At 36.1% G+C, this 23,965-nt stretch overlaps 5 protein-coding genes across 5 annotated transcripts; 3 read left to right on the top strand and 2 right to left on the bottom strand.

The window, feature by feature from the left end:
* Nucleotides 1–7,426: 7,426 nt before the first annotated feature.
* On the bottom strand, nucleotides 7,427–8,452 carry LOC112085134. Its single transcript, XM_024154159.1, has one exon. It carries the CDS (start codon nucleotides 8,450–8,452, stop codon nucleotides 7,427–7,429), a length of 1,026 nt encoding a protein of 341 aa, XP_024009927.1.
* Nucleotides 8,453–10,665: 2,213 nt separating this feature from the next.
* On the top strand, nucleotides 10,666–13,190 carry LOC18015311 (probable 2-oxoglutarate-dependent dioxygenase AOP1). Its single transcript, XM_006396469.2, has 4 exons — nucleotides 10,666–10,726; nucleotides 10,810–11,191; nucleotides 11,296–11,926; nucleotides 12,720–13,190. Exons 2-4 carry the CDS (start codon nucleotides 10,824–10,826, stop codon nucleotides 12,978–12,980), a joined length of 1,260 nt encoding a protein of 419 aa, XP_006396532.1. The 5' UTR covers nucleotides 10,666–10,726; nucleotides 10,810–10,823; the 3' UTR covers nucleotides 12,981–13,190.
* Nucleotides 13,191–13,941: 751 nt separating this feature from the next.
* LOC18015310 (F-box/kelch-repeat protein OR23) lies at nucleotides 13,942–15,589 on the top strand. The gene has a single exon (XM_006396468.2). It carries the CDS (start codon nucleotides 14,057–14,059, stop codon nucleotides 15,386–15,388), a length of 1,332 nt encoding a protein of 443 aa, XP_006396531.1. The 5' UTR covers nucleotides 13,942–14,056; the 3' UTR covers nucleotides 15,389–15,589.
* Nucleotides 15,590–16,338: 749 nt separating this feature from the next.
* LOC18015309 (LEC14B protein) lies at nucleotides 16,339–19,791 on the top strand. The gene is made up of 10 exons (XM_006396467.2): nucleotides 16,339–16,467; nucleotides 16,905–17,423; nucleotides 17,588–17,707; nucleotides 17,922–17,999; nucleotides 18,142–18,309; nucleotides 18,425–18,502; nucleotides 18,591–18,769; nucleotides 18,894–19,052; nucleotides 19,159–19,219; nucleotides 19,376–19,791. The coding sequence occupies exons 2-10, from the start codon at nucleotides 17,130–17,132 to the stop codon at nucleotides 19,565–19,567; spliced, it is 1,329 nt and encodes a 442-aa protein (XP_006396530.1). The 5' UTR covers nucleotides 16,339–16,467; nucleotides 16,905–17,129; the 3' UTR covers nucleotides 19,568–19,791.
* Nucleotides 19,792–20,099: 308 nt separating this feature from the next.
* LOC18015308 (LRR receptor-like serine/threonine-protein kinase ERL1) lies at nucleotides 20,100–21,852 on the bottom strand. The gene has a single exon (XM_006396465.2). It carries the CDS (start codon nucleotides 21,492–21,494, stop codon nucleotides 20,307–20,309), a length of 1,188 nt encoding a protein of 395 aa, XP_006396528.1. The 5' UTR covers nucleotides 21,495–21,852; the 3' UTR covers nucleotides 20,100–20,306.
* Between the last annotated feature and the right edge of the window lie 2,113 nt (nucleotides 21,853–23,965).

Raw genomic sequence — 23,965 nt, 5'->3', positions numbered from 1 at the left:
TCAAAGTTAATCAAAACTTTTCTATGTACCCTTTTACAACTTTTTCGTTGACTTGTAGCTCACGTTGAAACACTTACGGGACAGTCTTGAACTTAGACGCAATTGTTGTTAAACATTAGAAAGTTTGTTTTTGGATCTAGGCCCAATGACTGAAACCCATATTCTCATGCACATTTGGTAATTAGATAGAATATTTTTGAGATAATTACATTAAAAGATACTTTCTAAGTGGACGTGGATCATGTGGATAGGTTATAGACAATGTAAAATATATATCCATGTCGAATATATTAATGAAAACATATCCACTCAATTATGTCCATGTTATATGTTCATTACGCATCATCCACATCATATTTTCTGAGTGGATATCTCATTGAAAGCATATCCACGCAATCATGTTTATGTTATATGTCTATTATGCATCATCCACATCATATTTTCTGAGTGGATATCTACCTAGAATTCTGATTTTTTTTAAAAAAAATTATATATGTATTTTTGAAAAATTTCTTGTTTAATAAATAAACTATAGTATAATGGGTTTTAAAACAATGAGAAAATGAAATTATAACTCATTCTAACAAAAAAAAATTATTTTATGTCTTCCACAAATACAAAAAAATACAAAACAAAATAGATGGGAAAAAATAATCACTATTTTTAAAAATCTGGGATTAATCTGCTATCCACTAGGTCGTATCCACCTTATCGTATCCACGAGCGGTAATTTCAGATTAACAAAAAATAAGTTACCCAATAGCTATAAGTGACTCTTTTGTAAGAATGAAACTGAAAAATCTCTTTGAATGTAAATAACTCAATATTTTTTTCTACTAGTTTCCCTTATGTGATAAATATATATATATATATATATATATATATATATATATTTTTTTTTTTTTTTGATAAACCCTATCGGCTGATCCGGTCGGCCCCGGTAGGAACGCACCAAAGTGCTATAATGTGGACTTATATCTAGTTCAACGGTTCAACGGACACCATAAGCTTCGAACAAACTCGAGTCAACAGGCCATGAGATTCATGAGATCCAAATGGGTCACCACACTACCTGTCTCGAGTTTGAAAACTTCTGTGATAAATGACTGACGCCAGTCACAGCCATTTTGACTATGTCTTTCGGGCACGTCTATAGTACTGTAAGTCTGTAATATATATGTACATGTGCATGTGTATGCTAATGTAGAAAAAAATAACAATAAACCATCAACATGATTATGTCATCACGATTTATGAACATTCATTAATATTCTGAGGTAAGTTTTGAATCCATGAAAGAAGAATATTGTTTCAGAGGGCAAAGTAAGTTGGGAGAGCAGATGGACTGTTACGACCAGCTTCTATGTACTAGAATTCTGAGTGATAGACTTTCAAGAAGTTGTCATTATCCAAAGGTTTAAAGGATGCTCGTCGTCGTCCATGAGTTCTTAAGATGAATCTACGCTATATATGACCTGGTTTCGATCGGGACTGAGAACAATGCCGCGGTGTATCTTGTTTTCTTCCCGGTTTACATGTGACTTGGTTGGCATGGAGGAGACAATCAACCATTCAAATTAAAGTGTAGATTTTACAAACTAGTTTTGTATTTTAATATAGCCAATCGTTTGTCTAGTTCTGCTCACTTGAAAGTTTAAAGCCCTTGTTGTTGCATCTGAGTCATGAAATTTGTATTTTTTTTTTCCTGTTAAAATTAACATAAGACATATAAAAAGGCCAGTGTATTTTAGGTTTTCGCAGGGCCTCCCGTGACGTTAAACCAGCCAGTATAAAAAGGTCAGTATATATTTGTTTTAATTGACAATATCCAAACTTGTACTATGATTTCAGTGGCCGTGCTCATGTGTTTGATGTCATATCGTGGTGCTTTGTTAAACACATTATATTCTTGCATGTGTTGCATTGTTTATCCTATTTCTTTGTATTATTTTATTCCTCGGATTCTATATATTTTTCTCTCTTCAGTGACACCTCCAAATTCACATAGTCTTCATGAAAGTGAGAATTTCATTATAAGTTTTTTTTTCTTTCAAACCTTGAGCATTAATCCCTCTGATATCGTTTCTAACTTGCTATAGTTAATTAAATAATTTAACCGCTACTTATCGAAATTTTACTTACTCTAGTTCTTCTATTTCTATTTTTAATGAAAAAAGCATTTATGTATTTCTTTCTATTCGTAATATGAGATGCGTGATCAGAACTAGATATAATTAATTATTTATGAGTCAATATAGATACAAGTGTCACATAAAAGATTGAAGTAATTAAATTCTGTCTTGAAGAAAAGTTTTGGTATCTCAAAAGAGGTTACGAATCATGTCATACTATTACTAGACCAATATGGAGCCAGCACGGGTTGAAAAATTAGTTAACAACTGGATTCAGTGATTGCACTTATCTTTGAACACACAAAAACATACGTTCCCATTTCTTTAATGTTGAAAATTCATGTGATAATGTGATATGCATTACTTAAATTTAGAATCGAAGTACACATGGAAAGTAGATTAGTTTGATGTACATTTGAAGATAATTTGCTTCATTGTGGGGACGTTTCTATTTTATTTATGGTTCTAAATGTAGAATGAGAAAAATCACAATTATTATCATTTAATCTCAACAACAATATGGTGTTTAAAGTTATTTTTCTTTCTTGGTTATCTTTTTAGTAGTAATACAAACGATTTGCAATATACCAGGCATGCGTAGGCTAAAACCCTAGTTAAGTAGAATAAACTAGAGAGCTATTATCAGTCAAAAACTTCATCTCGTAAATATTTCTCTTATAGTTTTTTGTTTTGTTTCTTGGGTCGAATATTTCTCTTATAGTATCTTTGGAAAAGAAAACCATATTTTGTGATGATTTTTTAACAGTGCCGAATTTGATTCATCAATCATCATCTTCCACCTCCAATCTTATCTCCAGAGAAAAATCTCCAGAAACATTCCGGAGTCGATGTGTGGATGCGATTGAAACACAGATTTCTGCTCAAATTGTACCTAAATGCACAGTTGGATCCAACCGAAATCAATCAAAAAGATCTTACTTTAAAAATGGGCCTTACTCCTTTTCCTCTTCATTATTGCTTTGCTTTACAAAACCAATCACTGGCCTCAGAATTCAAACTGTACCTATAGCACAGAATCACATATAAATCTTCTACAATGGCTAGAATGTAACTAGGATTACGTGATTAGTTAGTTAACTAAGGCTAAGACGTTTGTCGTTTTTAACGTGCTTTTTCGTTTTTGTTTTTATTAGCCGTTATGACTAATTTTAGAAAGCTAGTTTCCCAAAATATAGTTTTCTTTTATGTATTATATAAAATAAGTGAGTATATGTATGTTTATATGTATATATATATATATTATATTATTTAATTTGGAAGAGAAGGAAGTGAGAAAGGGACAAGAGGTAAGTGGGAGAGAGAAGATTGATGAAGAGTGTTTCTTATTTCACTCGTCTGAAAGTTTATTTCTTTACATAACATAAAGGTCTATTTATAGACCAAGAGAAAACATATAATAATAAAAGTAAGTCGGTAAGAGTAAATATCTAAAAGTATAAGACGGTGAAAAAGTGATGAGGATAATTATCCTTTTTAACACTCCCTCTTAATTATCCATCATCGTTAATGTATTACGTATTGCCTCATTAAAAACCTTATCATGAAAAAACCCAATGGGATAAAAACCATGACAAGGAAAAAAGAGTACAGTAACGTAATCTCTCCTGGAATGATGGATATAACGTTCTCTTCATAAATCCCGCAAATGACGCATTCCGATACTTTGAATATGCTTTCTAAATACTGTAGTAGGAAGCGCCTTTGTAAAGAGGTCTGCCGCATTTTCACATAAACGAACATACTGGATATCGATTTCTTGATTCTTCTCGAGCTCTTGAGTATAAGAGAAAAATCTTGGAGGAATATGTTTCGTTCTATCACTCTTGATATAGCCTTCTTTTAGTTGAGCAACACATGCAGCATTATCTTCGAACAATCTTGTCGGTTCTTTGTTAATGGCTATTCCACTTGCTTCTTGTATATGATGAGTCATAGATCTGAGCCATACACATTCTCTACATGCTTCATGAAGCGCAATAGTTTCTGCATAATTTGAAGAAGTGGCGACTAATATCTGCTTTTGAGAACGCCAAGAGATTGCAGTTCCTCCAAACGTAAAAACATATCCAGTTTGCGATCTAGCTTTATGAGGATCTGATAAATAACCTGCATCTGCAAAACCGACTAAACCAAGTTTGGAGTTTCTAGGGTAAAACAATCCCAAGTCAATTTTTCCTTGAAGATAACGGAATATATGTTTTATTCCATTCCAATGTCTGCGCGTAGGAGACGAACTATATCTTGCCAGTAAATTTGTAGCAAATGCTATATCTGGTCGGGTACAATTTGCAAGATACATAAGTCCACCAATAGCGCTCATATAAGGTACTTCAGGACCTAATATTTCTTCGTTATCTTCACAAGGTCGAAACGGATCTTTTTCCGTATCGAGAGATCGATTAACCATTGGAGTACTCAAAGGAGTCGCTTTATCCATACAAAAGCGTTTTAATATCCTTTTAGTATAATTTGATTGATGTATGAATACTCCATCTCGGAAATGCTCTATTTGTAATCCAAGACAAAACTTTGTCTTTCCGAGATCTTTCATTTCGAACTCTTCTTTCATATGAGTTCTTGCATCATCAATCTCTTTTTGAGTTCCGATAATGTTCAGGTCATCCACATAAACAGCAATGATCACGAATCCTGACGAAGATTTCTTAATAAAGACGCAAGGGCAGATTGCATTATTCACATACCCTTTCTTTAGTAAATATTCGCTTAAGCGATTATACCACATGCGTCCGGATTGTTTTAATCCATAAAGTGATCGCTGTAACTTGACTAAACATATTTCTTTCGATTTGGAACTTAATGCTTCAGGCATTTTCAATCCTTCAGGGATTTTCATATAGATATCATTATCAAGTGATCCATATAAATATGCTGTCACAACATCCATAAGATACATTTCAAGATTTTTGGATGCCGCAAGACTCATTAAGAATCTGAATGTAATTGCATCCATAACCGGAGAATAAGTTTCTTCATAATCAATTCCCGGTCTTTGAGAAAATCCTTGGGTGACAAGTCGGGCTTTATATCTTGTCACCTCATTTTTCTCATTTCTTTTTCTCACAAAAACCCATTTGTACCCAACCGGCTGTACATCTTTAGGTGTTTTAACAATCGGTCCAAAAACTTTCCTTTTATTAAGGGAGATCAATTCAGTTTCTATGGCCATTTTCCATTTCTCCCAATCAGATCTTTTCTGGCATTCTAATATGGACCTTGGATCTAGATCATCAATTTCATATTCAATTTCTTTACATACAGAGAACGAGAATATTCCATCATTATCTTCTATTTCATTTCTAGCCCATAATATCCCATCTTGGGCATAATTGATGGAAATCTCATGATTTTCTTCGTCATTTTCGTCTTCAGGACATTTCTCTGTATGTAGTTCTTCTGGACCATTTTCATTTTGTTTTCCCAATTTCTTTTTCTTTCGGGGATTTTTATCTTTTGAGCCAATCGGCCTCCCCCTCTTCAACTGAACTTTGGGTTCATTCGCTATTTTTCCATCATTTTGTTCTTCCGGAACATTAATTCTCGATGGAACATTTGCCGCGGGTATATATGACTTTGTCACTCTTTTCGTATCTGTGAACGCATCTGGTATTTCATTTGCCATATTTTGTAAATGAACAATTTTCTGAACTTCGAGTTCACGTTGTTTCGTAGGGGGATCAAGGTGCAACAAAGATGGTGTGCACCATGTAACATCTTTTGGAACTTCTTTAATTCCTCCCCCTAACGCTGGAAATTCATCTTCATTAAAATGGCAATCGGCAAAACGTGCCGTAAACATATCACCAGTTTGCGGTTCAAGATACCTAATTATACTCGGTGACGTATAACCGATATATATTCCCAATCTTCTTTGCGGCCCCATTTTTAATCTTTGTGGCGGGGCTATCGGAACATAAACCGCACACCCGAACACACGTAGGTGGGATATATTTGGCTCCTGGCCAAATGCTAATTGTATTGGGGAATATTTATTATAAGAACTCGGTCTTATCTGAAGCAATGCCGCTGCATGCAAGATAGCATGACCCCATACTGAAATTGGGAGCTTTGTTCTCAATATTAACGGTCTAGCAATGAGTTGTAACCGTTTAATCAATGACTCAGCCATGCCGTTTTGTGTGTGAACATGTGCAACAGGATGTTCAACATCAATTCCCAATGACATACAATAATCATTAAAAGCTTGGGAAGTGAATTCACCAGCGTTATCAAGTCTTACTTTCTTTATCATATAATCAGGGAACTGTGCTCTCAACCTGATTATTTGGGCAATGAATTTTGCGAAAGCCGTATTACGTGTTGTCAATAAACACACATGTGACCATCTACTGGATGCGTTAATTAATACCATAAAATATCGAAATAGCCCGCATTGTGGGTGAATAGGCCCACATATATCACCATGTATTCTCTCTAGGAATACTGGAGATTCATTCCCGATTTTAGCTAGTGATGGCCGAGTTATAAGTTTTCCTTGAGAACAAGCATTACACATAAATTCTCTCGATTGAAAAATCTTCTGGTTTTTCAACGGATGGCCATTAGAATTTTCCACAATTCTCCGCATCATGACTGAACCAGGATGCCCTAATCGTTCATGCCAGATTTTAAATGTACTTGTAAACTTCGGGTTTACAGTAACATATGATTCAGTCATATTTATCTTTGTGGAATATATTCCGGAGGATAATGCTGGTAATATTTCCAGTACAACTTTTCTCTCCGAAATAACTGATGTAATGCAAAGATATTCAATGCCATTCTTATTCATAGTTTCTATGTGATATCCATTTCTGCGGATATCTTTGAAACTTAACAAATTTCTGTAAGATCCAGGGGAATATAACGCATCATTTATTTCAAACTTTGTTCCCCTTGGCATTGAAAAACTGACTCTTCCGGAGCCCATAATAATTTTTGCATTACCAGATATTGTATTCACGCTTCCAGCGGAATCTTTCATATTAAGAGAGGAGAAATACTTTTTATCTTTTAATATTGTGTGCGTTGTCGCACTGTCTGCCAGACATATATCTCCATCCTCGATCTTAATCTTTGACATTTTCTGAATTCAAGATATTCATACAAGATAAATTAATATAGCAAAACAAAAGAGCTTATATTATAATAAAAACCTTTTTATAACAAAAGATACATTTTTAAACATTATATTTTATATTTTTATTTTTCACACTATGTATACATCATGTCACATCTTCTTCTTCGAGAAGATTTTACTCGTTTTGTTTTTCATTGATATCTTCGGGATCAACGATGAAATTAGTTATATCAAGATTTGTATCATCGTTTATACCATCAAAAGAAAAACTAGATTCACCATGGATGAAGTTGGTTTCACTTTCTTTTCCTTTCGCCTTTTCCGATTCTCGGTACAGATCGGCTAAATGTTTTGGCGTACGACAGGTACGAACCCAATGTCCTTTCATGCCGCATCTGTAGCAAGCACTCTCATGTTGCTTGCGACCAACTTCATTACCCTTGAACTTTTTGTTATTTCTTCCATCGTTTAAATCAGCAGGACGGAATCTTCTTCCTCGTCCACGACCTCGACCACGTCCAAAACCTCGTCCACGACCACGATCATTTCCGCGACCGCGTCCACGTCCACTTTGCCAATTTTCATGGCTTGACGATGCAACATTCACTTCTGGGAATGAAGCTGATCCAGTTGGACGAGATTGATGGTTTAAAATCACGAGTTCATTATTTTGTTCTGCCACCAAGAGAACTTGCATTAACTCTGAATACTTCTTGTATCCGTTTGCCCGGTATTGTTGCTGCAGGACTACGTTTCCAGGATGAAATGTTGAGAGAGTTTTCTCAATTATATCATGATCACTTATATTTTCTCCACATAACATTATCCTGGAAGTGATTCCAAATAGAGCGGAGTTATACTCACTAACGCTCTTATAGTCTTGGAACCGGAGGTTCAACCACTCATGTCTAGCCTTTGGTAAGATCACATATTTCTGGTGATCAAACCTATCTTGGAGTGATTGCCAAAGATCTGCAGGATCTTCTTTCGTGATATATTCATCTTTTAAACCATCATGGATATGGTGGAATAAAAAGATCATGGCTTTCGCCTTTTTCTCTTCAGGAACTGTTTTTGTTTTATCGATGGTATCAAGGAGCTCATTTCCTTTTAAATGCATCCTTGCAGCTACTGCCCATCTCATATAATTTCTTCCAGAAATATCAAGGGCAGTAATCTCGAGTTTTGTCAAATTCGACATGATAACTGTTATCAATACAACAATTTATAAATTTGGTCATAATTCAGTTTCAAAAAATTCTGATTTTAATAAAACATGATAAAATTTTAGAATTCATAAACGTAATAAAAACTGAATTTAAAATACTGAATTTAAAGTAATAATAAACAGAAATTAAATAACAGTAATTAACAAAATTTAAAGAACAATAATTAAAATAAATATTCGTCTTCTGGACGAAATTAATTATGCAGTTCTTCAGGAACGCTTTTATATATCTTCTGGATATATATTTTTTATATAGTTCTTCTGGAACTATTCTTTTTCATATGTCTTCTGGACATATTTTTCTTTCAAGTATGTCTTCTGGACATATAGTATGTTATTCTTAGTTCTTCAGGAACTTTTCTTAAATGTCTTCTGGACATTTATTATATGGAGGTAATGATCTGAGGAGTCAACTACCATATGATCATAAACCAACTATATATTTGATCTGAGGAGACATAGTCTATCATATGATCATGATCGTAAAGGCATAGCCTCCATAACGATCGGTTCGGAGAAGGCAGCGCCTATCATCCCGACCATAGAATATAAACATAAAAGTAGATGGATTGAACATAAATTAAACCTCACCTTTTCGATATAGGAACGGTATAAGAACGGCTCGTGCTGATAACGTTTTATGTATTATATAAAATAAGTGAGTATATGTATGTTTATATGTATATATATATATATATATATATATTATTTAATTTGGAAGAGAAGGAAGTGAGAAAGGGACGAGAGGTAAGTGGGAGAGAGAAGATTGATGAAGAGTGTTTCTTATTTCACTCGTCTGAAAGTTTATTTCTTTACATAACATAAAGGTCTATTTATAGACCAAGAGAAAACATATAATAATAAAAGTAAGTTGGTAAGAGTAAATATCTAAAAATATAAGACGGTGAAAAAGTGATGAGGATAATTATCCTTTTTAACATTTTCAACCAATTTTCAAAGAAAAACTAAAAGAACAAACCAAACTAGTGGGTCTCTTCCTCAAAACCTCTTTTATCCCCGATACTATTTTTCTGTTCTTGTAAATAATAATACTATTCAACCTCAACTATAGTTCACTTCCTATGGTAACAATCTAAATCGGTTTTCACCAAAAAAAATAATGTAGTGGGAATATTCTCCCAATCTAGTTGTAGTAAATTCTTCATTAACGAGATCGTTTGTTTACTTTACCCTATGATGGGTCTTTATATTCCCTCTATGGGACGTTTTTGTACCCTGTGATCGGTTATCTCCGAACTAATATAATACTTTGGCTCACCAAAAAAATACCATTCATCAACATTTACCTAAATATCATTATTTCTATTGAATATCATTAAATAATTTTTTTTTTGAATAGAATGTTAAATTATATTGGAGAAAAAAAAAGACTGTCTTACTTACAAATTTTTTAAAATTTCATACTTTCTAAAAAGAAAATCAAATCAGTTTGAAAGAAAAAGCCTTATACTAATCTCCTCTTATGGCAAACCACACATGCAGCCCATCCTCGTGTCTATTTGTTCTTGTTCCCATTGTCTTTGCTGTGCTTATAAGTAACGAGATAACCCAATCCATTAATCAAGGCGGGAAGACATAAGTAGGTGTGTTAACTGTTAACCGAGTCGTTAAGGGACCCTGAGACGTGAGCCTCACGCGTAACACCCAAGCTAGTTCGATCAAGTTGTCTAGCTAACATTATCATAAGTAGATTACGCAGATAAAAAAGATATATATATGTAGGTTGATAACTCGCAATATTAATGATTTGTATAATTAGCTTTAAAATTAAAATCTCCCTTTCGTTATCCAAAAGATACATTTTGTAATTTACAATTATCGAAATCTTTGAAGACTAAAGAGGAACTAAAAATCTATATTCAAAACTAAATATTGATATTCATAGCCTAAGGTAATTTTATTTTTATTTTTCACAGAAGAGGAAGGTTGGGTAAATTGTCGTTGAGTTGTTGTACTATAAGGATAACACGATGTATTGAGACGCTATAAAGGAGAAAAACATTTACCAATTTTGTTTGCGATAAAATTCACCAACTTTCCTCCCTTCGTACATTCATATCTAACCCACATGTGGTATTCTAAAGAAAATGCCAAAACAACTGAAAAGCAACATGTGTTTAAGTTTATATAAAATTTGTGTATAAATGGGACGCTCCAACACTTACTTTCACAGCACGGAAGAAAAAAAAGCAACTTGGTCTCTTTGAATCACGAGAAACTCCAAGGGTAATTTTCTTATGAGTTTCGAATGTTTCTTTTTATTGTTTTATTATTGTTATAATTAACAAAATGTATTTCGATTTGCACAGCAAAGGAAAGAAGAATGGGCTCAAACACTCCACAGCTTCCAGTCATCTATCTCTCGGACCAAACCCTAAAACCAGAAAGCTCAAAGTGGGTTGAAGTTAGGAGTGACGTACGTAAAGCTCTGGAAGAGTACGGCGCTTTCGAGGTGTCATATGATAGAGTGTCAGAGGAGCTTAAGAAGTCGGTTTTGGAAGCCATGCAAGAGCTTTTCGAGTTACCAGTTGAGGCTAAACAGAGAAACGTGTCTCCCAAACCCTACATGGGATATTCCACTCATAATGGTCTCTCCGAGAGTTTAGGGATCCAAGATCCTCATGTTTTGGAGAAAGTTAAAGAATTCACTCAACTGCTACGTCCTGATTGTGAGGGTAACAAGAATACTAGGTAAATGTTATGTGCACGTACCCAAAAATGTTCGTAATTTCTTTTTAAATACATTAGTGTTTCTACCAACATTGATTTAATATGTTTCTTTGTGCTGAAAACAGCGAAACGATCCAGAAGTTTTCAGAGAGGTTAGCAGATTTGGATGTAATGGTGAGAAGAATGGTGATGGAAAGCTTCGGGGTAGAGAAGTACCTTGATGAACACCTGAGAGAGACGAATTACCGTCTGCGACTGATGAAGTATATAGCACCACCTGATGTTGCTCCAGGTGCTGATGATGTTCAAGATAGTGCTATTATGAGTACTAATGCTAATGTTGACGCGGCTAAAGATTCTGCTGGTGATCATGATGCCGATGTTGGTGCTGGTGATAGTGCTAATAATGTTGGTGATATTGCTAATGGTATTGCTAATGTTCATATTGATAATGGTGTTAATGCTGGTGCTAATGCCAATGTTGATGCCGAAGTTGGTGGTCATGATCATGTTAGTGCTACTAATGGTACTCTTACTAGTACTAATGTTGGTGTTGACGATAGTGTCAAAGCTAATGGTGGTGCTGATATTGAGGAGAAGAAATTGGGTCTACCTACTCATACTGATAAGAACCTTTTTACGGTGCTTTATCAATATGAGGTTGAAGGTTTGGAGCTATTAACCAAAGATGAAAAGTGGATCAGATTGAAGCCATCGCATAATTCTTTCGTTGTTATGGCTGGAGATACTCTATATGTAAGTTCCAACTTCTCTCTCTTTTTCTTTTCTTTATATATATATTCTTTAAAGTTTACACGCACACATACGTATAATATTAAAGTCTAGGTCTAGCTCAACCTTGTGGTCATGCCGAGTTGCCAACGGTCCCAAATTCCAAATTAAAATAGGGCGTAAAGTTTTGTATATAGTCTTTATAAACATTTGGTAGATCTTGATCTTCTTTATATTAGGAGTTTAATATAACCTTTTTGATGTTACTCGCTTTCTAAACATTGTACGATCTTTCCAAAAGTTTAAAGGTTTTGATATGGGTTGTGCATGCATGATTACATAGTACTTATCTACTAAAACATAAACTGAAAGTATAGAGAAAGTGTTAGAATAATCAAAAGTAAATCGACTTTTAATAGTAATAGAGAAAGAGAAAGAAAACTAAAATTAAACGAAAAGCTAAAAACGAATGAAAGGTAACAAAACTAGTGGAGAGGAAAAAAAAAAAAGATGATTGTGATTCACGATCACTCTCACTAGGGGGGGGCCTTGGGGACCAACCAAATCCTAGTCTTGCTCTTGTTTCCTCTTACCATATGGGACCAACCAAATCCTATCAACTAACATTTTATGATTTTATTTGCTCTTATCACTTTCACAAAGTGCATGTCATCAATTACAGCGTTATATTCATCATGTTTTGTTTTCTTCTGATGATCATGATCTTTTTTTGTCAAAAGGATATTTCTGATCATGATCTTGCTCTTACAAACAAACCAAGAAAGTTAAATTGTTTTTTTTTTTTTTTGGTTTGCAGGCACTTACGAATGGTAGACTAGCTCGTCCGTATCATCGAGTAAGAGTAACGGAAAAAAAGAAGACAAGATATTCAATAGCATTGTTCTCGGCTCCAAACGGAAACAGCATCATTGAACCACCAAAAGAACTTGTGGACGAGAAGTATCCACGTGTCTTCAAACCATTTACTTATGTCGACTTGATGAGTTTCTATCACACTGAAGCTGGTCGTAGAGCTCAATCTACTCTTCATGCTTATTGTGCCGTCTCTGGAGCATAAAATGTGGCTTCATAAATTACGAGTTTCAAAAATATCGGGTGGTTTCAAGATTCGACTGATTATAAAAAAACCATGTAGTACTAAATAAGGGGTTTTTTTGTATTAGTTGATGAGTTCTGTTTTGTGTGATAAGTATAATTGATATGTGTTCTCTATATACTGTCTACTGTATGAAAATCAATAAACTTTTTGTTTGTTTAAAGATGAAAATGAATAAACCATACGTGCATGAACATCTACAAATCTACTATATAATCATAATCTAATGAATAATTGCGTTTGTTGATCGACGTTGACGGCACCAACATCTATTGTCAGGTTCCTTTAATTTCTTGTAGATTTATGTAATGCACATTTTTTTATTATAACGACTTGAATATAATCGAGAGGTAGACCCGCTTACCATTGGATTTGTTTGGTTGCAAAATGCCAAAATCGAATTGAATAGACTATATATGATCAGTGAGTTGTTGTTTTTTTTCTCCTAATTAACAAGAGCTAAAAGTTGAAGGATATAACTTATTTAAAAATATATAAATTATATAAAAAAATATCTTCTCGAATATTTGATATTTTGAATAATTCAAATGTCACACCAGAAGTCTTTCTCTCAGCTGAGAAATCATAATTATTCTCACCTTTCTATCCTCTTGGTATATTACATTGATATGTTTATTACGAGAGAAGAAGAGAAGTTTAGTGGGCTTTAACTATAACATAACAGAAAAGCTCAGCTTAGGCCCAATAATACCAATCTTGCGTCATCTCACCTTTAACCAGATTTTGACCCATGGTTGCTTGCAGACATCTAAATCCAACGTTTAAATATCATCTGAAGTAATCACCCTTTTTATTGCTGCCTTAACCAATCACAAATGTCCACATGGCTAACCCGAGAAAATGAGATTTTTAAATTTCATCATTTTTGTTTTTTTTTTTTTTGTGTTTTGCTCAGCCGAGGAATCAGAATCAGAATCAGTCAAATCATTTCTATTTTCGCGATGATGATTCCGTTTCAGTGATCGATCATCTCAGTGATAAAATCCCGCCGGAGTTTCTTCCCGCCGGGTTAAACCATGCCTTTGCCTATATTCTCTTCGCGGTTACAGTCTTCTTCTTCGTCTTCATCGTCATCGTCGCGATCTTATTTTCCTCGGCCTTATAAGCCTCGAGTCGACCCTAGCTTGACCTTAATCCCAGGCTTATCCAACGACGTCGCGAGGCTGATTTTCTCCTTCGTCCCTTACCCTCACATCTCTCGCCTCAAATCGACCTGCAAATCATGGTACGCTTTCCTCTCCTCCAAAACCCTAATTTCACTCCGCCATAGACGAGACGGAATCGAAAACCGCCTCTCCCATCTCCTCTGCATCTTCCCTCAAGATCCTTCGATTTCGCCTCCGTTTCTATTCGATCCCGTGACTCTATCATGGAGATCGCTCCCGCTCATGCCCTGTAACCCTCACGTTTACGGTCTCTGCAATTTCGTCGCCGTGTCTCTCGGACCAAATCTCTATGTCCTCGGAGGATCCGCCTTCGACACGAGGTCTTATCCTCTGGACCGTCCTTTGCCTACTTCCTCCGTGTTCCGTTACAGTTTCGTGAAATCGGCGTGGGAGCGGCTCGCTCCGATGCTGTCTCCACGTGGCAGCTTCGCTTGCGCTGCGATGCCTGGTTCTTCGTCGGATCGGATTATCGTGGCGGGAGGAGGATCACGGCACACTTTGTTTGGTGCTGCTGGAAGTAGAATGAGTTCGGTGGAGATTTATGATGTTGAGAAAGATGAGTGGAGAGAGATGGACGAATTGCCTAGGTTTAGAGCAGGTTGTGTTGGTTTCATCGTTGCAAATGAGAAAGATAAGGAGAAGGAGGAGGAAAGTAGAGATTTTTGGGTAATTGGTGGCTATGGAGGATCAAGGACGGTTTCTGGTATTCTTCCTGTTGATGAGTACTATAAAGATGCGGCAGTGATGGAGCTGAGGAGGAATGGTGGTGAGAAATGGAGATTGGTTGGTGATATGTGGGGAGAACAAGAGAGACCAAAGCTAGGGAAGATTGTGGCTGTTGATTGTGGAAAGCCGACGTTTTTCATGTTGGATAAGGATTGGATTCTTAGGTATGAGGTGAGTTTGAATCGTTGGGTAAAGGAGTCAAGCTTGCCTAAGAAAGCTCGTTACGACAAACCAGTTGGTTTTGTTGCGATGAATGGTGAATTACACGTTATGATTCTCTTGGATGGGTATAATCTGATGGACACAAGGCATACTAGACAACATAGCAATGCTGGATCTTTGATGATTCATGTGTATGATCCTAGAAAGAAAACTTGGAGATCGATTGTTTCAAAGCCACCGTTCAATCACCAACTCGATTTCAGGACCACGGTTATGTGCACCATCCGATTGTAGTAGGCGTAAACTCTCATCACATCATCTTGAAGAAAATTTGTTGTTCATGGTGTGAGCTCTGATTCTGAATGTTGTGTCGTTTCTTTAGCCATTTGCATATATATAATAGCCACATTGTCTGTACAGGTTGAAAAAAAAGAACTTTGGGTATTATGTTATATTGTAAATACAAGGGAATTATACTATGGCTTTGTATATAAATGCTCTCGCAGGTCGATGCAAACAAAACAATACATGTAGGTTTTGGTCACTGTTTCCACTTCACTTATTGTCTCACAGAAAATTGCTTACTACATTCTCTGTGGAAGATGATTGTATAAATGCAGTAGGTAAACAACTCAGTTTCCACTCTCATTCCAAGTTAATTTCTTCATTTACTATCCAAACCGAGACTTTGTGAATCTCTTTCTGACTGTCAATCATAACAATTGATTCTGTAATAAAGCTTTTGTGATAAAAGAGAAGACAGACAGTTACCATAAGCAGGAGTGGTCATGGAACAAGACAAGACAGTCTCTTACCATTATATGATTGTAGCATGATGTGTTGGTTTGTGCTAACGAACCAGACATTAAGCCTATAAGTTGCATTTGTCTCATTGTAGCTTTACATTCTGAATCTGATGCAATCTCGTTTCCCAGAGTTGTCTTGGTTATATAACCGTTATACAAAACTTGTTTTCCTTATGGACATCAATTGGGTATACATATCTGTGAATACTCTAAAAGAGTAATATACACTGACTATATTTGTATTTAGTAAGTTATAATGCAAATGTTGCATGACACTTGATTTTCCTATTTTGTGTAGACAGTAAATGAGCTGTGAATCAAACAAAAGATAAAATTGAAAAATACAGTAGTATAGTAAAGTTTGATAGCAATGATTTCGAGTGACCACACTTCTCTATGTACAAAGTCAAACGTGGCAACACAGCTTTGAACGCTTCATCGACACACACGTCGACGAAAAACCATATCCGCTCATAAAATTTATTGAGAAAGCAAAAAAAAGAATCCAGAAAGTCGAAGGGAGAAAAGAGCCTCTGCGTACTGTTACGAATTGTCTCCTTCGTACGGGTAATCATCTAAAAATTTGAGCTTTTTTATTTTCGCGATCTGATTAAGATCACAACTCTCCTAAAGTTCTCATCTTGGAGTGATGTTGTTTCTGGGTTCTTTCGATGTCTCTGGTGATTTCATCTTTTGTGCTTTTTTAATTCGATGCTGCAACAATTAGGGTTTGATGCTGTTTCTGTGCATTCTTTAGTGACGAGTGACGACCTTGATTTTTTGAAATCAGGGTTTTGTTTCCTCCAATTTCTCTTCTTTTATTTTTCTTTCTTCCCCCCGTATGTTGATGATTGATGAAGTTGTAGTATAGTAATCTTCGATTGTGTACTTTGATTCGGTTTTTGATGATTGGGTTAGAAATGGCAGTAAGGTTTTAGTAGTTTCGCCTCTGTGAGTGAATGTGTTTATTGATGAAAAATTGATCATTTTACTGGCTTTCGCAGGCAAAGGCATGGTCCATGGTCCAGGAGAAGTGTGAATGAAACTGTGGTACAAGCGAATGTCGATGGTGGTTATCTGCTATAATGTTTTTTGGACCAAGTGAGTTTGATGCTGAAGAAATGGGTTATGCAATGAGTAGACTTGAGATAGAATCCGATCTATGCGATGCTGGTAAAGATTTTTGCGGAGTTGGTACTAGTAGTGGTAGTCACAGATAAAGCGAGCATATGGCAGATTTAGATCATGAAATCAGCCAGGTCACTAGGCTGAAATCTAGTCCTCATCAACGGTTAAGCCGTGAAGTCCCTGGGAGACATCAGTTACCCGTGTCCACTGTGAGGATGTTGGCTGGTCGAGAAAGTAATTTCTCTGGAAGAGGGAGGTTTTCCGCCGCTGATTGTTGTCATATGCTAAGCAGATATTTGCCTGTGAAGGGTCCTTGGCTTGTAGATCAGATGAATAGCCGAGCATATGTATCTCAGTTTTCAACTGATGGCTCTCTCTTTATTGCGGGGTTTCAGGTAAATTCTTCATCCTGGTAATTAGGAAAACAGATAATACGTCTCTACTCTCTTGGCTTGTGTTATCTAGATGTCTTGAAACTTTCTGTTTCCTGAGTTGTGAAGCATTTTCTGGATTAACCAATCTGCATACTTTGTATTCTTGATTAAATCATTCTTTTCAGGGAAGCCATATTCGGATTTATAATGTAGAGAAGGGCTGGAAAGTTCAAAAGGATATTCTTGCGAAAAGCTTGCGTTGGACTGTTACCGATACTTCTCTGTCCCCTGATCAGCGAAATCTGGTAAGTTTTTGGTTTCTTCAACTAATTGTTCTTTTCATTGTGAAAACAATTTCCCACATCATTTTGAAAATGCAATTTTTTCACCTCATTGCCATATCTTTTATAGTGATGCATAGTAAGTAGTTTTGTTTAGTCTTTATGATTTTCTTATTATATCAAAACTTTATGCTTATCTTCCAAAGAAAGGAATAATGAATCCTTTTGAGATTTGCAGGTTTATGCAAGCATGTCACCTATTGTTCACATCGTGGATGTTGGGTCTGGTACAACCGAGTCTCATGCAAATGTTACGGTACAGACCCACTATTTTTGTTAGTTAAAGCAGAATACTAGAATGTGATGGGAATCATGGGATCTATTTTCATTTTTTTTATGATCATTTTGTGCAACTTCTTAATGGTGCTTAATTAATTTGAGGTGCTTATCTTTTGCAGGAGATCCATGATGGATTAGACTTCTCTTCTGGAGGGTACTCTTTTGGAATATTCTCTGTGAAATTTTCAACCGATGGACGAGAACTTGTTGCTGGGAGTAGTGATGATTCCATTTATGTTTATGATCTTGAAGCAAATCGAGTTTCACTCCGGACTGTTGCACACACGGTAAAATCATTTCTTGTTTGGTTCATGCTTTTTATTCACAGAACAATGATTTTTAACGATAAGATTTCATACAAACTGGAAATGATGAGTCAATTCATGTTCTCCATTGCTGCAGTCTGATGTAAATACTGTGTGCTTTGCCGATGAAATTGGAAACCTGATTTTATCTGGTGGTGATGATAATCTCTGCAAGGTAAAATTTTCCGCATAAAGTACAATATATATTTTTTTTCTTAAGCAAAGCTGTAACAGGAACTTGTTTAAATTCATTACACGAATAGGTGTGGGACAGACGTTGTTTCATTGGGAGAGATAAGCCAGCGGGTGTTTTGGTGGGACACCTCGAAGGTGTTACCTTTATTGATAGCCGTGGAGATGGTCGCTATTTCATATCAAATGGCAAAGACCAAACCATCAAATTGTGGGATATCAGAAAAATGTCCTCAAGCGTTCCTCCAAAGTAACAATCTTCTATCTTAAACTTTCTTTGGCGTGTTACCGTTATTGATTGCATCTTGTTTGTTGGTGCATCACAATGTTTCGTCGATGAAATGAAACTGAATTGTTCTGAATATTTCTTACAGGCATGAGGTGAACAGAAACTATGAATGGGATTACAGATGGATGAATTACCCTCCCGAGTCAAGAGATCTAAAGCACCCTTACGATCAGTCTGTGTCGACATATAAAGGTCACTCAGTGCTGCGTACTCTGATTCGTTGCTACTTCTCTCCAGCGCATAGGTCAGTCTTCTGAAGTTCCTTAATGTTCCAAGATTGATGATGAAGAGCCTTCCTTTCATATTTCTCTAATTCTTGTGTTGGATTCTTTCCTTCTTTCTTATCACAGTACTGGCCAAAAGTACATATACACAGGATCCAACGACACTTCCGTCTACATATATGACTTGGTAATGGCTTTATCCCTCTCAGAATTGCATTAAAGAGACAAATCACATGAAAATGTAGCACTTTGTGGTTTGTTTCATATTAGTTGGTGTGTGGTTTGATAGCTGAATCTTCCATTGTTCTTTTTGACCAATCTTTGAATCATAATCTGTTCTTAGGTTAGTGGAGATAAAGTGGCAGTGCTAAAGCACCATAGCGCACCTGTAAGAGACTGTAATTGGCATCCGCATTACCCAACGCTTATAAGCTCTTCGTGGGACGGAGATCTCGTGAAATGGGAGTTTTCTGGGAGCGGTGAGGCGCCGATCATGAGCGAGAAGAGGGTTCGAAGGAGACATTTCTACTACTGAGCATCTCTCTCTCTACACATACCTATATGAACTCTGTAAGTTAATATATAAAATGTAGAGAAGAAGGAAAATTAGAATCATCTAATAAGGCTTTAAGGTAAAAAGGCTATGTTGTATGATATTGTGATTAAAAAAAAAAACATTTCCCTTCCCAACCATTTTTAAAGGTCACATACATATATGCTAATGATATGCAATGTAGTAATAATAGATATGGTTGTCAATGGTTTGAATTCAGATATTACTTTAAAGAGTGAAATAAATTGTTATGTTTGGATTCATTCTGTTTTTTGTTTAGAGAAATATCATAAAATGTCTTCATGACTTGATGTACTCATTGTTCATATTTACTATTCTATCATAGCCATTGTAAACCCTTCAAGTATTATATTTTGTGTTACAAAACTCCCAACAAAAGTAATTTGGGTTTACATCAAAACTCTAAAACAGAATAAACATGATTATCTTCTCTATTAATGAATTCAATTAAACGACAAAAAAAGAAACAATTTGTAACAACGAGATAGCTAATAGATTGGCCTTGCTCGTTTTATTCAAAGCCATATAATAAAAGATACAAAACATACATCGTCATTATGATTCCCTCCCATTCACAAAGTCACCAACGAATAAACGAATAGTTTTTTTTTTCTTCCCTCGAAACTCGAAAGTTAATAAGTTATAACAAAATAACCGGAGAATTTGACGCGAAAGACCATCGCTGCCTGAAATTACGCCTCTACCCTCGCCACTCGTTGCATTGCATTGTGGGTCTGGTTTTCTGCGAACCGGCCTTAACCGGACAGGGAGTCTCTACCGGCAGCACCATACAATTGTAATGCAGACACAGCGAGCTGCTCACCGGAATATCCGCCGCCGGGCTAATTTGTATTCCCGTCAAGAAATTATGTTGAAGGTACAGTGTTTGTATATCTGATGCTAATAACCGATCCACGAAGCTAACCGGTACTTGACCGGTGAACCGGTTATTGTTTAGATAGAGATTCTGTACGTTGGAGAGGAGTGGAGAAATCTCGCCGGAGAATCGGTTGTAGCTCAGATCGACGGTTGGTATCGTGACCTCATTCGCCGGTTGAACTGCGCCGTAGAAGAAATTGCGCTGCAACTGGAGACTCGTGATCGGGAAAGCAAATATCTGACCGGGAATTGCACCGGTGAACCGGTTTAGACTGAGATCGAGGTAGCTGAGCTGGTTTAGCCTGAGTAAAATCCGGTTTACTGGTCCGGTTAGCTTGTTCCAGGAGAGTGAGAGGTATTGTAGCGACGGAGGGAGAGACGTCGGAGAAATTGCACCGGTTAGGTTGTTGCGTCTGAGATCGATTCGGGTTAAGGTTTGGGAAAAGAATTGAGGAAGTGATCCGTTCAAGTGATTGTGACAGAGAATCAAGTTGGAGAGCTCCGGTAAGGATCCGATTGAGGGAGGAATCGACCCGGTTAACTGGTTATAGCTCAGATCGAGTGTTTTAAGGCCACGAAGCTCGCCAAGACTCGCCGGAATCTCGCCGGAGAGGAAATTTCGGCTGATTGCGAGAAATCGGAGATTCTTCGAGTGCGAGATTGTGTTGGGTAACGAACCCATGATCCGACCCGGGACGATTGAGAGCTCAGTGAGAGCAGAGAGTTTTCCGATCGCCGGGTTGATCCGACCCGATAAACCGGGTGAACCGGCTCTGGGATCGCCGAGGTTAAGAGTAATAACTTTATCTCCGTCGCAGTATACTCCGGCGAAGCTGCAAGGATCGGCGGTGAAATCCCAGGAATCGAAGAAATTGGAACCTGGTGAATCATCGAGCGATTTACGAATCGCTTGCAGAGCCAAGAAATCAACTGGGTCGATAATCGCGTCTACAAATAACCTGAATCGAAGAAGAAGCAGCAAAACCCAAATCAAAGTAGCAGACTTCATTTTCTTCAAATTAGTCAGAGCAGTTAGAATTTTTAAAGTAAAAACAGAGACTTTTTATACACACAAACCCGACAAGCTTTGAAGTTGAGAAATGGGTCAAGGGAATAAGTCTGAAAGAGATGATGGTGTGTTCGTAAATTGGAGGGTTCTTGTAGGAGCTTCAGTGAGAGTTTTAATGGCGGATTTTGACTCTAGCGACGCCAAATGATTAAAAAGGAGGGAAGTTAAGGGAAGAAGGAAAAAAAAAGTTTTCTTCAAAGATAAGTGAGAAAGAGAGACAAAAAAGGTAATCAAAATGGCTTGAGAAGGAAGCGAGATGAAGAGCTGGATAAACTTTCTTCTTCTTCTTCCTTTTCTTGCTTTTCCTCTGTTTTAGTGACTTTGTGAAGGAGAGGTAATAAATGCTACACTTGAATAAGATTTTACATATGTGATTCGTCTGTGTCAGTAAAAGATAAAAATAATGTATTTTTATGTCGGGAATATGTAACAGGGAAAACGGCTGTCCGAGCCTTAGGTTCGGATTGACAGATCAGCAGCTTCGAGAGAAAGAAGAATCGAGGTGGTTGGTGGTGGGGTCATAATCATGTGACACGTATGCGCGATGTCCGTGACACGTCAGCTACTTGTGTTATTTTTCTTTTTGTCCGCAAGCTAATTACTTAACCGTAATATACTAAAAAACTAAAATTATGGGAAGTGCTTTTCATAACCGATGAACGATAATATTCATAGGCTCATAGCACAGAGTTTAGTGTTTTGGTATTCATAAAAAGTTGGGGTTTTATGTGTTGTCTAGTAGCATATATAGGAATAAAAAAATTATTTTTTATCCTTTGATTTGTTAAATGTTAGGTAGCAAAATTTTGGGTTTGTTTAAATATCATATGATACTACATTACTACATCGAATTAGGTTATGAGTGGATCTCTACTTGTGTAAGGAAGCCAGCAGAGAAAATTCCAAGTGATCAAAGCCAAAGAATAAAATGTTCTTAGTCTCCAAAATTATGGTCCCACCAAAAGAGAATTTATTTGCACACCTGTTTTGTTGTGTGTTTATATCTTCTCAGTCGTCATGATCACATTGCACCGATGTGCTCACCAAATTTCATGAAAAAAAAACAAAAACAAAAACAAAAAGTAAGAGATCTTTGATGATGATGTTGATGTTAATGATGATGACGATGGTTGATAGAGAGCTAATGAGATGAATGTTAGTGATGCTCTTTGACTAGTCATTTTCACTCCATCTAGTGTTTTTTTCATTATGCTTCAACACTTTCACATAACTAGAAAAAATACGGGATTCTACTGATTACCTTTACATGATGAAAAATCCGGTCAACTAATTTATATATAGCAGTTATTATGATCACAACAATATATTTTCAAAATGATTAATTATTGAGTTGGGATAGTCTAGCGAATTTTCAACTAAAACAGTTTTTCTAACTGCATGTGCAAGTGTGATATTACTCTTATGTTTAAAAACGTATATTTCATCATGGTCGGACAATTACATTCAATGGTTTAGTATATATCCATTATCAATTGTCAACAATCATGACCTAGAAACTAAGATAATTGCTCATCATATATTCATATGCCTTGGAGACTAGTGAACCATGCATTATATTTCAACCATTTGCGTATTTTGATAATGAGAATTTATTAATTAAAAGGTTGATTCATCCACACGTAGTGATGATAAAAAGCGTCATGTATGTGGTTGTGTTACTCATAATCTCTATAATGATTATACCAAAAAAAAAAGGTTTTGCTTCCCCAACGCCGGAAGCAACAGAGGATCTTCTACCTCTCGCTCATGCTCTGTTTTTTGGTTACCTAAACTTCTAGCTTTGCTTTTTCTCAAAAATTTCAGCTTCTTTGTGCTCTCTATTTTTAATGCTTTCCCTGCTTGGCCCATTAGCCAAGTTGTAGATATTTTTAATTCTGTGAAGTAATAAATTTTATATTTTAACCAAAAAAAAAACGGCTAAAGCCTCTAAACACATAAGAGTACTATCAAACTCTAAATTTACGTATCGAAGTCATATCTGAAAGCAACAATGGCCATATAGAGTTTGATATGGCCAAGACTAGGAGTGACCAGCTAAAATGCAAGTCTAATAGTAAAATTAGAAGTTAACCGACGTGAAACAGACAATCCAATCATTTAAAATGAAACATCTGTTTTTAAATGAAACAATATACATAATGAGCAGTTTTTACAAGATGTTTCATTTTAAATGTATACAAAAATAAACTTCAACATCTCTTAAAATGAAACAATATGCAGTAGGAGCAGTTTTTACAAACAAGTCTACGAACCAAACTAAAAGACTATATAAGCAAAAATAAGAAGGTAAGTCAGACTTAACAATAGGGATGAAGCAAATCAATTTACAACTGACATAATGCAATCAGACTAACAAAAAAAGAAAAGTCAAGTCTTACAGAAGTAAAATT

Source organism: Eutrema salsugineum, unplaced genomic scaffold (assembly GCF_000478725.1).
Source record: "Eutrema salsugineum unplaced genomic scaffold, Eutsalg1_0 scaffold_3, whole genome shotgun sequence".
In the NCBI taxonomy this organism is placed as follows: domain Eukaryota; kingdom Viridiplantae; phylum Streptophyta; class Magnoliopsida; order Brassicales; family Brassicaceae; genus Eutrema; species Eutrema salsugineum.
The sequence above is the reverse complement of the archived record's forward strand: the minus strand, read 5'-3'. Positions and strand labels throughout refer to the sequence as shown.

Coding starts and splice junctions, on each gene's coding strand:
- LOC112085134 (XM_024154159.1), bottom strand. CDS start 8,452: ATGTCGAATTTGACAAAACTCGAGATTACTGCCCTTGATATTTCTGGA.
- LOC18015311 (XM_006396469.2), top strand. CDS start 10,824: ATGGGCTCAAACACTCCACAGCTTCCAGTCATCTATCTCTCGGACCAA. Junction 11,192..11,295: donor GAGGGTAACAAGAATACTAG/GTAAATGTTATG, acceptor TGCTGAAAACAG/CGAAACGATCCAGAAGTTTT. Junction 11,927..12,719: donor TGGCTGGAGATACTCTATAT/GTAAGTTCCAAC, acceptor TTTGGTTTGCAG/GCACTTACGAATGGTAGACT.
- LOC18015310 (XM_006396468.2), top strand. CDS start 14,057: ATGCCTTTGCCTATATTCTCTTCGCGGTTACAGTCTTCTTCTTCGTCT.
- LOC18015309 (XM_006396467.2), top strand. CDS start 17,130: ATGGCAGATTTAGATCATGAAATCAGCCAGGTCACTAGGCTGAAATCT. Junction 17,424..17,587: donor TCTTTATTGCGGGGTTTCAG/GTAAATTCTTCA, acceptor CATTCTTTTCAG/GGAAGCCATATTCGGATTTA. Junction 18,503..18,590: donor GTGATGATAATCTCTGCAAG/GTAAAATTTTCC, acceptor TTACACGAATAG/GTGTGGGACAGACGTTGTTT.
- LOC18015308 (XM_006396465.2), bottom strand. CDS start 21,494: ATGAAGTCTGCTACTTTGATTTGGGTTTTGCTGCTTCTTCTTCGATTC.